The following is a 15969-nucleotide window of genomic DNA, read 5'->3' as shown; positions in this document are numbered from 1 at the left end:
AAGCGCGCTTTCCGTACGGCAAGATGGCGCCGCCCTATGTTGTCGCCGGTATGGGGGCGGCCATGCGAGTGTGCGAGAGGCGGCGGCGGCGGTAGTGCCGCTGCCTCTGCGGTGTCCGTTGGTGACGGAGAACGATGATCCTCCTCCGCTATCCGCGGGTCTCCCGGTGACGCTGGGCAGAGAGGAAGGATGGAGGCCGAGGCGGCGGTGGCCGGAGGAGGCGGCGGCGGCCGGAGCGGCGAAGGTTCCCTCAGCGTTGGCGGCGGCGGCGCCCAGGCCCCGGCGGCGTCGGAGCGGGAGCGGCGGGTGCGCGCGCTGAGCGCCTACCTGAAGGGCCGCCTGGGGCCTTACGAGCCGGCGCTGAGCGCCCTGCAGGCCACGCTCGTCTGGGAGAGGCCGGCGAGGAGCGCGCTGGGCTGGGCCGGAGCTCACGCCGCCTTCGGGTGCGAGGGGCTGAGGGGGGTCAGGAAAAGGGGCCTCTGGGAGGGATGAAGGAGGCGAGGGGACGCGGGCGGGAAACGGGCTTGACGGGGGGTGAAGCTTTTCCTTCTCCGGCGGTGCTTCTGAGCAGTACCTGAAGTAACAAATCATGAGGGAATATCCTTTTCAGGGGTTTGCTTTTGTTTTGGCGGCGGGGGGGTGTCGGGTACCTTGTTTCGTAAAGGCATAGAATTGCAGGCTTGGGAAGGATCCTGAGGGTCATCTAGTCCCACCCCCTACAATACATGAATCCCCCCCCCAAAAAAAGGGGGGCTGGAACCCACGACTCTGGCATTAACCCAGCCAAATGGCAAGGTATAAAAAAATCATTACTGTATTATTATTATTATTATTATCATCATCATCAAGAGGCTCCTGCTTTTCAGACTGAGCTGTCCCAGGTTGTTGTTGATTGTTTATTAGCACTATCTGAAGTAATAAGTTATCTAGGTCAAGGGAAGTAATAGTGCCACTGTATTCTGCTCTGGTCAGACCTCACCTGGAGTACTGTGTCCAGTTCTGGGCACCACAATTCAAGAAGGACACTGACAAACTAGAACGTGTCCAGAGGAGGGCAACCAAAATGGTCAAAGGCCTGGAAACGATGCCTTATGAGGAACGGCTAAGGGAGCTGGGCATGTTTAGCCTGGAGAAGAGGAGGTTAAGGGGTGATATGATAGCCATGTTCAAATATATAAAAGGATGTCACATAGAGGAGGGAGAAAGGTTGTTTTCTGCTGCTCCAGAGAAGCGGACACGGAGCAATGGATCCCAACTGCAAGAAAGAAGATTCCACCTAAACATTAGGAAGAACTTCCTGACAGTAAGAGCTGTTTGACAGTGGAATTTGCTGCCAAGGAGTGTGGTGGAGTCTCCTACTTTGGAGGTCTTTAAGCAGAGGCTTGACAACCATATGTCAGGAGTGCTCTGATGGTGTTTCCTGCTTGGCAGGGGGTTGGACTCGATGGCCCTTGTGGTCTCTTCCAACTCTATGATTCTATGATTCATTGAGTGGCGTGGAAGCAGGCTGCATACCTCTTTTGAAATACTCTATTAGCTTCGTTTCACAGAACTGCAGAGTTGGAAGGGATCCCGGGGGTCATCTAGTCCAGCCCCCTGCAACGCAAGAATATTTTGCCCGAGGTGGGGCTCAAACCTAAGATGAGGGGGCTCATACTCTACCAACAGAGCTATCCCTGGTTGTTATTTATTATAATTACAATTATATGCTTATTTATACTGTACCCCCACCTTTTCCCCCTGACTACAAGGGACTACCAGGTGGGCTATCCTGCCTTACAACAGGTGGCTTAAACTCTCCCAATGAAATGAGTCTCTGAAGAGGAATATCCATTATGTTTTTTATGAAGCATTATGGTATTCTGGTTAAAAGGATGGCTTATGTGGCAGCCTTGGTGGGCACTGGTCTCAAGTGCTTTGTCAGGGAGCCTGGCCTAGTGGCTAGGAAGAAAGGGACTTGCTGGAGGATGGTCCATTTGGGGAATGGGACACTGCGCCACCAACCTCAGGCTGGCCTCAGTCAGCTGCCACTACCACCCCATCACCCTTCTTACCACCAGTCCAGGGGTTGGCAGCTTCCTGGAGAATTTGTAGAAGTCATAGAATCATGGAATTGTAGGATTGAAAGGGACCAGTCCAGCCCCTGCAATGGTGTTCCCATGCAATGGAGGAATCTTTTGCCCAATGTAGGACTCGAATCCAAGATCCTGAAATCAAGAGTCTCGTGCTCTAGCAATTGACCTATTGTTGGGGCCAATATGCTATTGCCCTTGCTAATTCCTCCTGTTTGCATGCCTGTTGTCAGTTTTGATTAAAAAAGCAAAAAGTAATGGACTGAGGAAGAGCTCCTCTCTCCACCCTCCATTGTGAAGACAATTCTGCTTGCTAGCTAGCTTGCATCTAGTGTTTTGACATCTAGTGTATGGGATAAAACATCTAGTGTATGGGATAAAAGTATTTATGGCAATAGAAGCCTTCATTGTGTCCAAAAGTGAGATTTGAACTGATCTTATTTTTGCTTTAGTTTTTTCTTAGCCAGAAAGTTCATGTGTACTCTTAGAGACTTAGACCCAAGGGAAAAGGTTGCCGGCAGAAGTCATTGCCTAGATCTGTTTTATAATGTGGGTTTGTTAGGCAGGTTGGAGCATGCTGAATTGACAGAGTTCAGTTGCTCTCTGTTATGAATCATGAGGGCTAGTGATGGGTGTGCTGGCCAACCCTGCACCTGCCATGGGAACGCCTGGAGACTTGATGGAGCTGTTTGGATACTGGATGGAAAAGTTAGGATTTTAGGCTTTCCTAGTGCTTCACTCAGCATCGATGGGCAAAGCTATGATCCCCTCCCTGAGGTTCAGGCACCCTTTATAGAACCCCTTTCAATTTCTTAGACTGATTCTCAACCCAGCAGAGCAAAGCTTTGTCCTTGACCAGCCAAAATCTGCCTCTTATGTGGTCACTGCCTATGCTTCCAGAAAGTGGTTCTGGAAAGCCAGATTACAGACTTCTGATTCCCTGTTCTAGAGAGTAATGGTGTCTCATTGTGACAGACTGCTTCTCAGAGCACCAGGCTGCTATGGCTGCAGCAGTGCTTTTAAGGAAACAATAGGAAATGTGTAGTCCCCTGAACTGCCTTCATGTGAGCGTAAGCATGTACCTGCTCACCTACTTCCGGAAATAAAAAGTTCAGTTGCAATTAATAAAAGCAGAGGATGAATGCAGGCAGTTACACACTGCACAAGTGATTGGGGAACCCTGGTCTACCCTGCTCTCAAAGGGAAATCCCCTGATGCTTGATAATCTATTATTGATAACCTGCTGTTATAGGGTGAAGCCCTGGGAAGTTTCCCCATTCAGTATGACCTTCACTGCAGCAAGATTGCTTTAAATGCACACACATTTCCTTTGGTTGTACTGTATTTATCAGCCAAGTACCGTATTTTTTGCTCTATAAGACTCACTTTCCCCCTCCTAAATAGTAAGGGGAAATGTGTATGCGTCTTATGGAGCGAATGCAGGCTGCGCAGCTATCACAGAAGCCAGAACAGCAAGAGGGATTGCTGCTTTCACTGCACAGCGATCCCTCTTGCTGTTCTGGCTTCTGAGATTCAGAATATTTTTTTCTTGTTTTCCTCCTCCAAAAACTAGGTGCGTCTTGTAGAGCGAAAAATCCGGTAATTTGTATTCTGGAAAACAGACCTGAAGTGTGTTAATTCCATAGGTAGGACACCAAAGAAAGATTGGCATTGTTCTTGATAGGAGCCTGAGGTCTTCTGTGTATCTTCTTGCCAAGTACTGGTGTGTAATTGGGTCTCATTGAAGAGCCCCTTATTACATGCCTCAGACTGATCATTTATATCGTTAGTGCTACAGATGGCTTGTGACTTTCTCCCAAGGGCTGCTTCTCATTAAATGATTGAAAATAGCCATCTGTCTCTGATTCTGGTGGATGCAGCTCCTTCCCAACAATACTGATTATATTTGACTAATCGTTGCAGAGCAAGCACACTGCTCTTATTCAGTGAGGGAACAAGCAAGTCTTCAAATCTTCTGGGGAAAAAACAGAACCTCTGAGCTCACATGTCATTTTGTGTGTCACTGCTGAGTGGTTCTGCCTCTCACTGACTTAACAGGCTTCTTGGCATTCGCTGAGTATCTCTCTTGCTAACAGACTGCAGCCATTCAACAAGGCTCAGGCTTAGCCTACCAGAGATATTAAGACTGTAAAATCCATAGTAATTTATGTTGAAACATAATGGCAAGGATCTTGTGTTGGCTGCTGAGTGTTTCAGTTTGAAAAAAGTGTAATCAATCATTTTTTGTATTCATGGATACAAAGTTATTTGCATGTTTACATTTATGGTAAAAATAATTTTGACTATAGAAAGCTGTGTAACTCTTATTCACAGCTTACTAGCACTGCAGATTTTGCTTCTGGTTGTAATTGAGTGGAAAGTGACCACTGACTTGAATACTTTCTAAATGCCCGATATGTTGATACTCATTTGTTTATAATGACTCTTAAGAGATAAATAAGAATAACATGAGAATATATATACACACACAGCCATCTTTCTGTGGTCCATAGGCAGTTTTAAGCTTTCTCCCGCTTTTCTGCAAACTCCTGACACTTGATGCCGAACAATTTTTCTCCCCTTGATCTTTGTCTCTTTAAACATTGTTCTGCCAGAAGGTACAAGCCATTGTAAACTGGTTCCTGTCCATAGCAACTCATATGCTTAAGATTTCAATATAATGATAATAAATAAGCTGCAGCTGCCATAAATGTCAGTTTCCTTCTTGATTGGCAGAGTGAATAGCTAAAATGATCAGTTTTCAGATCATTGATCAGAAACAGGATGATATCTGGTGGATGTCATAGAGGTGACACACACAAAATCGTCTCTCTCACATTATTTAACCCTAATGGAAATATACTCCAAAAAGCTGTTGTGATACATTCCATTCCTTACCTGTTGTTTTCTAACCTCTTCCTGCCAATCATAAGGCAATGATTATTTATCTTGGGATTCTCCTGCTCCATGGCCTAACATCAGCTCTTGCTTTTAAGGTAACATTTCTAGAGGAAAATTGTGTACTGACTAGCTTTATTTTCCCCTCAGGTTTTTTGCTCTGACGTCTCTTCATCTGATATTCTTGGTTGCTTTCACCCTGATACTAATAGTGTGTTTAGATCAGTGGAAGAATAAAATATGGCCTGAAATAAGAGGTATGTTTTTCCCCACTTGACCCTTGAATTCAGCTGTGGTCTCTTCCCCCACCCCCATTTCTGAACTCAAGAAATTGCAGATCTCATTCATCAAAACAGTCATTGACAAAGATCTTGTAAACTGGGCGCCTTCCTAGTTGAAATGAATGGTTAGGAGTTGATAGTGTTGAAAAGGCTCCCTGGCTGCTCAGATGGTGGGAAGGAGAAGAGCAATTCCACCATAATGAAACTGGCGGTTTGGAAAATTGGGATTTGTATTTCAGGTTGCTGCATCTTCACTATTTGTTCATGTGTAGGAGCTTTGCTTTCCAAGTTCACTTACCCAGATCTCAGATGTTTCAAAGATCTGCTTTTGTTCTCTAGCTCCAGAAAAAGCCTTTGTTTATCAATGTTAAAACATATTCCAAAGGGATATTTTTTCTTATTGGTTATAGAGACATGCAGTCCAGGCTTTAGTTCATCATTAAATTGAGCATTGAACTAACATCTTGGTGTATATCTTAAATTATATTTTAGTCTGAAAGCGGTCAAGTCAATTCAACAAAACCATAGTATAATTTCTTAGGGAGGTAACCATGGTAAAAAAAATTATTTGTTGACTATAGTAGTAGTTTATGATATAGAAAGCTGTATTCATGAAGGATGGAAGAATAAATTAAAGCAGTAGTTTTAAAGGCTTCATTGAAGACTGAAACCTGATGGTTTTTCTCTCTAACATGCTGGAGCTGAGGTAATATTTGATTTTTAAAAAACTTGTTCCCAATTGAAAGCCTGCTTGCATTTTGAGAACTATCATCTCAGATAAGAACTAAAAGAGTATTAGTTCAGGTTGCACATAATGCTAAGCAAAATCATGGTTTAGTGCAAGGCCGCAGGTCCTTGGGAGAGGAGATGGTGGTTTCTTGTTCCTCCAGTCCTGCTGCTATGAGCTAAGCCATAGTTTGGCTTAGTATGTCATCCAAACCCAAGCTTGTGGTCTGTCTCCATAAGATAAACCATGAGCTGTAAAACAAGGGTAAACTTGAGTTACTTTTGTGTCAGACCATGAGCTTGATTTCAGATTACGGTACATGAATGACTGAAAAGCAAATTGACCTTAATATCTTCTCTGGCAACCCACACATTTTCACTAAGCTATGGTGAGGTTTAGCATTACATGCTAACCAGATCATTGACTGCTAGCCCCACCCCCAGGCTGCTATAATAATAAGAGCATTACAAGAAGATATCTTGAGCAGTGTTTTAATTTTTAAAATACATTTTAAATATATTTGCAGATTTATAAACTGCCTCACAAACAACAACAAAATAGCAGTGTGCAATAAAATACAAAGTGTTTGCATTTGTAAACTAAAGGCAACAGAACCATTTCTACAATTGTACAATTGCATCTGTACAAAATTACAAACATAATAAATAAAGTTGAGTTTATAAAAGTGGGGGCACAGGATAAAATACTAAGCTCAGGATGTTTTCAGTTGCAGGCTGTCAGTGGAAAACAATTATGCATTATTCTCAAGTCATCTGTGTATTTTAATTATGCAGCAAAGAGTTTTCCCAGGCATTTCCCTCACAACTAATCCTCATCTGTCTTGAATGTTTTAGTAGCAAGACCTGATGAATTAGACAATGAAAGGTATGAAAAATTGAATATCCTTTTCTTTGTAGCATGTCCCATGTTACATGTGCTTGTGTGGCTTAGCTGTAATGCTTTTTGTTAATTTAAACCTTATTGGCAAATGAATGCCCTTCCATGGCTGGATGAAAGGAAAGATCCCTTGCTCCTAAATATTGTCGCTTACCTACCTCTTCTCATAGTTTGTAACTAAGGCTGCGATCCTATGCTTGCTTGGGAGAAAGTCTACTGCTAGGTTCCAGAGTAAGGTTGCAATTCTGTGTCCTATTCCAGTGAATAGGACATCATTCTGAGTTGCCATGTAGAGTATTGTGCTGTAAACCATTACAGTGCTACCTTGGTTTGCATACGTCCTGGTTTGCATACGTTTTGGATTACAAACACGTCAAACCCGGAAGTGTGTGTCCCGGTTTGCAACCTTTTTCTGGATTACAACCCTTTTTTTTTTTAACCAAACAAAAAATTTTTGGAGGCCTCATTGGTGAAAGCATGCGTTGGGTTACAACCTGTTTTGGTTTACAAACGGACCTCCAGAACGGATTATGTGTAAACTAAGGTACCACTGAATTAGGTTTAGGCTGCAAGCTACATAAATCTGAGACCTTGAACTCTGCATGCACTGGGTTCTTAGAATCCCCAGTTTTCCTGTTAAAATGGGTTGAAAAGCTGGGGAAATCCAACCCCTTCACTGCTCCTTAATCTCTTTGAGTGCACAGCCAAGGACATGGAGATTTAAGTACTTATTAACACCCTTTAAACAGCCTAATTGTGAATACATGTGAGTGGCTTGTCTTCCCTTTAGAAGGTTTCCTCCAGTGTTAAATTCTTCTGCACATATCCCATTGAAATGAATTGAGAAAATTTCATTCACTTCTGTGGGTTATGTGTTTGGGAGTGCTGCTGCTTTAGAAAGGGCTCAGATTAAGCAAGTGTGGGTTTCAAGTTCAAATGCAGGGTCCGTTTCTTGCGTGTGAAACGTGAACCCTGAGCAGCTTTGATGAGGTGGAATGAGAAGAGGGCTATTTTAAAACTCTAGTAGGTTTTCTTGATATTCTATCAGCAAGGTAAGATGTCCTTTTTTGTTGTCCCTCCAGCTGGGGCTATGTCCACCCCCGACTGCTGAGTGTGCCTGAACTATGTCACTATTTGGCAGAAGGATGGGTCACAGCAGACAGCTTCATGAGGAACCTGTTGGGCTTCAAAAGGCAAAATCCTGGCAAGGTGAAAAGCAGTCCTCATTGATACTAGCCATCGGGGAATGGGTTGGAGGAGAAGGGGGAGCAAAGAACAAAGAATAGCAACAGTTTGAATTACTCTTTTATTTATGTAGAGGTATAATCCGTCTGTAACTGTACACAAAGTGCTCTGTACAGGGTGCCTTCATTACTGGGAAAGAAGGAAACTGGAGGGTTGAGAGGCAGGTACAAAGGGGAAGAGGAATGGGATGCCAAAATGGAAAATACTGCAGCCATCCTATTAGAAGGAGCTTTCATTAGACTGGTCTTGCTTCCACCTACATTCCAAAGTAGAAATGTTGCCCTGATTCTGTCAAAATCACTCCAGGGCTTGGTCCAAAGGCAGCTGTGGCTCATGATGTTCCTCCCTCCCTCTCTCCTAATGCTTATGCAAAGCTTCTCAAGTAGAATTCCTCTGTTTTGGTCTCTGTTCCCAAGCAGTGAGCTTGCTGGCAGCAGGCAGTGTCTCTGTATGATCTTGAGCTGTAGGAGCCACTTTGCTCACTTTTTTAATTTAGTAGAGACTAACTTTGGGTTTTGTTTTTCAGTTCTGCCTTCTGGCTTGCGGTGTCCTCACATTTTTGGCTGTGTTGGGCCAGTACATTCCAGGTGTCTGTCTTGCCTATCTAACAAGTGAGTATCTGTATGCTGGGCGGGGATTGGGCAACTGACTGCCCTTCACTTGAAAGTACAGAGCATTTGCAAACAAGGTTATTCTGAGCTGTTCCAAGTCGGTTGCATTGCAAACTTGTGTGTACATAATGTTTAAACAGTCCATTAAGTGGTTTACAAAAAAAGAAGAAAGTACAAAGCAAACAATAAAACCACAAACATATCTATACGTTTAGATAAGATCTTTATGTATGATATAATACATGATATCTCTGTTGTATTATATTGTATCCCAAAATGCCGTCTGAGAGTGTTTATTGAGCACCAACCCTCTAATCATCCTCTTCCTGCAGTGGTTTCCTTTTTTTTAATAATAATTTTTATTAAGTCTTCCATTTTAACAATCCAATCAAATCACATTAAATATTCCAAATACATATCATAAAGTCCAAATATTTTTCCAAATTATAACTTTTTGTTGGGGCTTCCCATGCTTCAAGTTCAGTGGGTTCCAATCATCTTATGTTTCTACTGCCTTGAGTTTCCAAAAGTTCCTTCTTTGAGTCCTCCTGTTGTTATCCTTCTCCTGCAGTGGTTTCCATTCTTCTGTGGCCACTTGCTGTTTACCACCGGCTGGGTCACCGCCTGTACACCAGATTGGAGCCAGCTCTGCAGCGGCTGGACTTCAGTGTTCATGGCTACATGATGTCCAAACATAAGGAGAGGCAATGTAAGTCTTGTGCAGGGCTGGTACCAACTCACCCACTTCTTGTCTGCTACCTCTTCTTGTTGGTGATGTGAGGAACCTGAGAAGATCGGATGAAAACACTGAATGAATCAGTAGTTACCTAAGAATGTTCCTCGCATCCCTGACCACAGTTTGGGGGTGGGGGGGAGGAAGGGAATGAGCATTTCCCACAATTGATGAGCAATTGAATGTCCGAACTGTTTCTAACATGGGACTGGAATTGTTGCAGTCCTAATTAGGGCACAGTGGTCAGTTAGTGTCAGGGAACTGACATCAGAGCGAGAGGCGAAGGGGAGGCTCCCAGATGATGCTGGCGAAGGACCCAGCAGCAGGGGGAGAAACAGCTCAGTGGAGGGGGAAGCTAATCAGCGCAACACCAGGGAGAAAGGGGGGCAGATGGGGGAATCGGAGAGAGGGCTCCAGGACTCTTCACTGGATATCAGTGAGGAGAGCCCAGGTCCTCCGCTGCCCACGCCCTCCCTGCGCAGAAGACTCCCGCGCAGTGAGAGGAGGAGGAGACTGGGTGTCAAACAACTTTTATGTTGGAAGAGGTTCAAGAAACGCCCACTGACGGATTCTGCCAGCGACGTGAGGCAGGGCTGTGCAGTCAGAAATGTTTAACAAGGCAAATTAGCCTAGAGAGGCACCAGTTTACGCACGAGTAACTCATAGCCATTACAGTTAGCATTTTAGCTCTTGGGGTGCCCCTCCTTGCCCTCTGCAGCCTCCGGTTTGCAATCCCAAAGTCTTCTCTCTGGATCACACCTGTTTCTTCTGCTTGGCTTCTTTATGGGCATGCAGAGCTGTTTCCTTCCCATTTATAACTGCTATTCCGTCCCCTGATTTCTCTGCAGTGCGACAAAAGATGCTGAGCCCTCATGCTGCTAGTGCTGACGGGAGCGACAGTGAAGAAGAACTTGCTGCTTTCTGTCCCACGGTAAATAGGGCATGGAACTTGTTAAAGAGTAAAGGTAAAGGTATCCCTGACCATTAAGTCCAGTCGCGGACGACTCTGGGGTTGCAGCGCTCATCTCGCTCTGTAGGCCGAGGGAGCCGGTGTTTGTCCGCAGACAGCTCCTGAGTCATGTGGCCAGTATGACTAAGCCGCTTCTGGCGAACCAGAGCAGCGCACAGAAACGCTGTTTACCTTCCCACTGGAGCGGTACCTATTTATCTACTTGCACTTTGATGTGCTTTTGAACTGCTAGGTGGGCAGGAGCTGGGACCGAACAACGGGAGCTCACCCTGTTGCGGGGATTTGAACCAACAACCTTCTGATTGGCAAGGCCTAGGCTCTGTGGTTTAGACAGATAGGTAAGATAGGGTGCTGCTAAGATTGGGATGGGGGAGGGTAAGCAGCAAGGCGGCCTGTGAGTTTTTACTTGGGTGGCTGTAAAATGAAGTAAAGTCCTCCAGAATGGAAATGAAGAACTGGAGGGCATTGCCTGGCTTTCAAGTTCCTCATTTCCATTGCTGAGAGGAATGTCTCTGGGTCCATGTGGTGTTGAATGGCATTATGGAGGTATGTGTGCTCTCCAGTAACCCAAAATTACCTTGCTTAGATCTTTTTTTTATCACTTGCTTCTTTTCAAGTTGGATGATGCAATAGTTGCCAAAGAGCTGGCTATCTCTGATTCGGAGCACTCTGATGCAGAAGTATCCTATACTGAGAATGGGACATTTAATCTCTCACGAGGTCAAACCCCCCTGACAGAGGGATCTGAAGGTGAGGACAGCTATTATCAAAGTTATTAAAGAACATAGTTGCTACCAAATAACATATTAATCGTACTGTTGCAGCTGTTGGTTGTTGGGATAAAAAAGGCAAGATATCAGAACCTGGATAAAGTGAAGGTTTGCCTTGGTCCTGCTCTAAAAAGCTTGTAGTTTACATTGAATGAAGCAGACAAAGATTGGTGCAGGCAGACGTTGAGTACACTGGTCCACGGAGTGACAGAATCTGGAATTTTATTCTTTGAAATGGGAACTTTCTGGTGTTAAGAGTTAGAAAGGCTTCTGCCTGTCGGATTGTTTTAAGACCCATTTGCAAATTAAGAATGCCAGAACCCAGATAGTTAGCTCTTGGTACCTCAAATTCAATTCTGAGGTCTGCTGCAGTACAGAAGCTTTGTAAATTTTATCTCTCATGCAGAAGAGGCAGCTCAGTCAAGTATTTGGGAATAGGTTTCATAACTCTATTAATTTTTTATTTGCCCCCCAACATTATAGATCCCTGTGGGAAGACAATATAGTTTTAAAGAAATTATTGCCTGTTTTCCAATAGGAAGTTAGACTACTTAGTGGTAGGCAAAGACATCGAGTAATGACTTTTCGCCAAACTAATTCTCTCTCAATAGACTTTGATGGCCACAGCGACCCTGAGGAATCCTTTGCCCGAGATCTTCCAGATTTCCCTTCCATCAACCCTGAGGTGACAGGCATAGACGATGAAGATGATACCAGCATAGGCATACCAAGCCTTGCCTGCCGTGGGCAAGGCCAGGAAGAGCTGCGACTTTCTCATGACCGGGAGGAAGTGACCTCGGATATCCTAGGTAACCTGCCATTAATGCACAACCTCACAGATGACTTGGCTGGCTTTGTAACCAGAGGAATGATCCAGCTGGCCTTGTCAGGAGCCTCCCAGTCTGGCTCCGTGCCTGGCAACAGACGGCAGCAAAGTGCCAGGGCCTTCCTCCGGACCTCCAGCTCGGAGCTTGATACGGATGCTGAAGGAGATGACTTCGAACTGCTGGATCAGTCAGAGCTGAATCAGATGGATCCATCCAGTTCCCGCGGCCAATAAACAGTTGTCTTCCCTTCCCTGCTGTGGCTCTTCTGTCTCATGGAGCACAGACGGAGAGCCTTGTGCAGGAGTAGGATAATACCCCATTCTTTGATGTATAGCCTGATTGGGCAAATTTGGAAGACAGTGTGAATTTTAGAACAAAACCCTTCTGGTGCAGAACCGGAAGATATTTGTTGCTGAACCTGCCATGCCCTTCACCTTTCTAGCTTGCTGTGTGTTGCACTCTTTGTTCAAAGCCAAAATGTCCTGCTGCCGTGGTTCACGTTCCAAATCGGGCCTTGGAAGACAGATCTCAGCTTGTGTTTAATGCAACAGGAGTCAGGCAACAGGAATTGGCTTTTATTCAAAAGCCAGATAAAGAACAAGTTCTAAAATCTCTTGAGTGATGGAAGTGACTTGTACCCAGCTGCTGATTGTAAGAAGGAAATCTTCAGATCTAACTGAGTGTACCTCTGTATGGGACCCTGACATCTGCAAGGTATAGGAAGCAGCCTCTATCTATCCCCAGTAAGCATTTGCACGTAATGACCCCAAATCCTTATGTTTTGAACTTCTGGAGCTCTATTCTGGCTCTTCTCGCACATGATAATGGCAATAATATTTTGGTGGGTTGGACACTCATGCAAACAGTCACACAGTCACACACACACTTTACTATTAACTATTTCAGAGAAGTTCCCAGCACTAAAAATGCCCTCCACCCTGCACCATAAAGGTTTGGGCAGAAGCAACAAAAGATTTGGCTCCTAGTTACCCTCTGTCTGTCACCAAAGCCAGCACCTATGCGGGAACCATGAACATGCTTCCTCTCTAAACAGTCTGCAGTCTGTAGTGGCAAAGGGTCTGTCAGTCTGACGTGTCCATGCACTTGTCATTTGACACCTGTTTCAGAATTCATGGATGTTTTATGCTCTCAGATGGTCCCCTCTTTTTGAAGAAAACAATATAGCTGCTACAGAATTTTTTTAGCCTAGGATCACAGATGAAAACGAGTAGCAAAGCCAGATTCCTAGGGCCTGCTCACCCACAATATGTGCAGTTTTGCAAGTAGAGCATAAAAGTGGGGATCACGGCTTCAGAATATTTCATTAGAAAAAGCCTCTGTTAATACAAAATGAGACTATATCATCATTTCTGTGGATCTCTGCAATCAGTATGGCGGCAGCATTGTTTTGGCTAAAGGTATTTGAAGACCAAATTTAGATTGGCTCGATGACTGATTTGGGGTAACAAATTCCCATATCTTGGTTGCACTCTGTGCATTGCTGTGAAGATGGTGCTGTGTTCCTCAAGAATAAACCATTTACAAATGGCATCTGGATGTTGCTAATGTTTTGGTGTGGATTTTCACAGGACCCCTGATACCTGTTTCTCCTTGTTTCATTAAAACCGGCACAAGTTGTTAACTATGCTGGTATGATTTTAACCAGCGTCTCAGACCTGCAAAGAACCTTCACAGAACATACTGTGTGGAGCTATGTGCTGCAGCTAGTAAGTTGGTGATCCATATCTTCCCTTATAGAACACCACATCCAGACTTTTTGGGTTTGTATACAAAAAGATTGGAAGAGTGCACCTTAGAAATAATGATTCTTGGTGCAAAGCCATTCTGATAACCCTCTGTGGACTGAAGAGAGACTTGAATAAATGCTGTGCTTTTACTTTTAGTTTTATTTAAAAGGTTTCCAGTCTACTTTCACAACTTGTGAATCTGCTGAACTGAACCATCTTGAATACCTGCATATCCAATTAGCCTTCTAGGTTCCCATAGTTCCAGCTCAACTTGCATCCTATTTCAGGCTCTGTAGTTAGGCGTTTACATATTTTTTCCAACTTCGCACCTGAAGACCTCTGTGATACGCTGCCTATTGTTTTCTTGGCCAAGCAGTAATGTGATGTAGATGCTATATGCCTAAGTAGCACATTCTTGCAGAAAAGACTCAAGAGGGTGGTGCTTTGTATATTTGAAACAGCTTGGTTTTGGTAGCATTTGTGTGGCAATATCATGGTGTTTAACTGCCTTTTTTAGTGTTTACAAATCAGCCAATATTGTGGAAGTTTATAGAGTAATTTGTCATCTTGCAGAAGTTTTTAAAATAAGATGCTGATAACTTTTGAGGTGGGAAACTGACATTATTTCATTAGGTTTTGTGTTATGTGGATTAGAACAAGATTTTAGTGCAATAAAACAACCATACCTTACCCACTGTATCAGTAGTGGGATGATACTTTTTTTTTGTTTTTATTGAGTGTTTCTTTCTGCCCTAACTGGTGCAAAATAAAGAATTTGAGACAAGCCCGGTTTCTTGGTTTCTTCAGTGCTACACTTATAATACAGAGATACTTCAATGGGACATGGGTACACATGCAAGCCCTATCTCTAATGTCCCTAATGGACTCATTTTTAGATGTGCAAAGCTTCCTGTGATTGAGAACCTGGCTCCAAAATGCTTAGAAACCCTTAGCGGACCTTGAAGCTACAAGTGCAAAGGCCAGAGAGGAGCCCAGGGACATTGCATGCGTCCCTGCCCCTATCTAGGCATACACTGAGTGCTAATGGCAGGCTTTCCTGGTTCAGATCAAGCAATAAGTATTATTGGGCCACTGACCTTGCCACGACTAAAGACGGTTGGATTGGCTTCACTCAAGCCACAGTTTGGAGTGATGCCAGGTAAGTATGATGAAAATTTGCACAGGTGCATAATATCCAGCACAAAAAAGAACAGCAAGACCACCCCCTTCCTACATGATCATAGTACTTTTAAAGTGTCCTGCGTAGGTTTTGTTTGGTTCTGCTAACCCACACAAAACAGGTATATTTATTTATTTTAAAAGCCTTTCAAAACAACTTCATTTTTTTTTGAAATCTCTAAGCGGTACTTACACTATGAACAATATTAGAAACGATATTCATTATAAGAAAAGTGCAGACATTGAATCAATAGAGCGGTATGACAACATCAACGTAAATAGAACAGATTCTGGGGGTTGATTCGCATTAATGAGGGCCCAATCTTATAGGTCAGGGAAAGGTTTAACAAACTGCCGTCTGTGACAAGCAAGGTGGCAGGTTTTGGAATAAGTCTTGGCCGCACTTGCATTCTGACTACCACAAAGTGTACTGGTTAATAAAGGTTTTTTAAAATAAACAACCCTTTAAATTCCTTTCTCCTCGCCTTGCCATGGATCAAATGGTTACTTTCGTGCAAATTAGAATAATAATCCCAATGCTGCCAGAATTTATTAAAGACAACAGGAATCAGTGCAGCCCAGCCTTGTAAATCATTCTAAACTCCTTTTGAAATTGTAGCATCAACTCCCTGAAGAGCCAGAACTTTCTTGTCTCCGTGGCTGCCCTTTTGCGAGCAGGCAGGTTTACCGATTCCTTGCCGAAGCCACCAGCTGCATCTACCCCGCAAAAACTGCATTTCTCCTTCTTTACTCCCCGTGAGCCCGGAAGCCAGACAGTGCTTTGTTGTTGTTTAGTCGTTTAGTCGTGTCCGACTCTTCGTGACCCCATGGACCAGAGCACGCCAGGCACTCCTGTCTTCCACTGCCTCCCGCAGTTTGGTCAAACTCATATTGGTAGCTTCGAGAACACTGTCCAACCATCTCGTCCTCTGTCGTTCCCTTCTCCTTGTGCCCTCCATCTTTCCCAACATCAGGGTCTTTTCCAGGGAGTCTTCTCATGAGGTGGCCAAA

At 44.2% G+C, this 15969-nt stretch overlaps 1 protein-coding gene across 2 annotated transcripts; it reads left to right on the top strand.

Moving 5' to 3' along the window:
* Nucleotides 1–20: 20 nt before the first annotated feature.
* On the top strand, nt 21–14563 carry RETREG3 (reticulophagy regulator family member 3; the record flags this gene model as incomplete). Of its 2 annotated transcripts, none has more annotated exons than XM_083470008.1 (9): nt 21–443; nt 5121–5227; nt 6833–6863; nt 7958–8084; nt 8647–8731; nt 9303–9440; nt 10313–10395; nt 11052–11184; nt 11816–14563. In XM_083470008.1, the coding sequence occupies 9 exons, from the start codon at nt 190–192 to the stop codon at nt 12262–12264; spliced, it is 1407 nt and encodes a 468-aa protein (XP_083326134.1). In that variant the 3' UTR covers nt 12265–14563. The 2 variants fall into 2 exon arrangements, with proteins under 2 accessions (XP_083326134.1, XP_083326135.1); XM_083470009.1 differs by having other exon boundaries at nt 190–443; nt 6836–6863.
* Between the last annotated feature and the right edge of the window lie 1406 nt (nt 14564–15969).

Source organism: Podarcis liolepis, assembly GCF_965112155.1.
Source record: "Podarcis liolepis genome assembly, chromosome: 13".
Taxonomy (NCBI): Eukaryota; Metazoa; Chordata; class Lepidosauria; order Squamata; family Lacertidae; genus Podarcis; species Podarcis liolepis.
The sequence above is the reverse complement of the archived record's forward strand: the minus strand, read 5'-3'. Positions and strand labels throughout refer to the sequence as shown.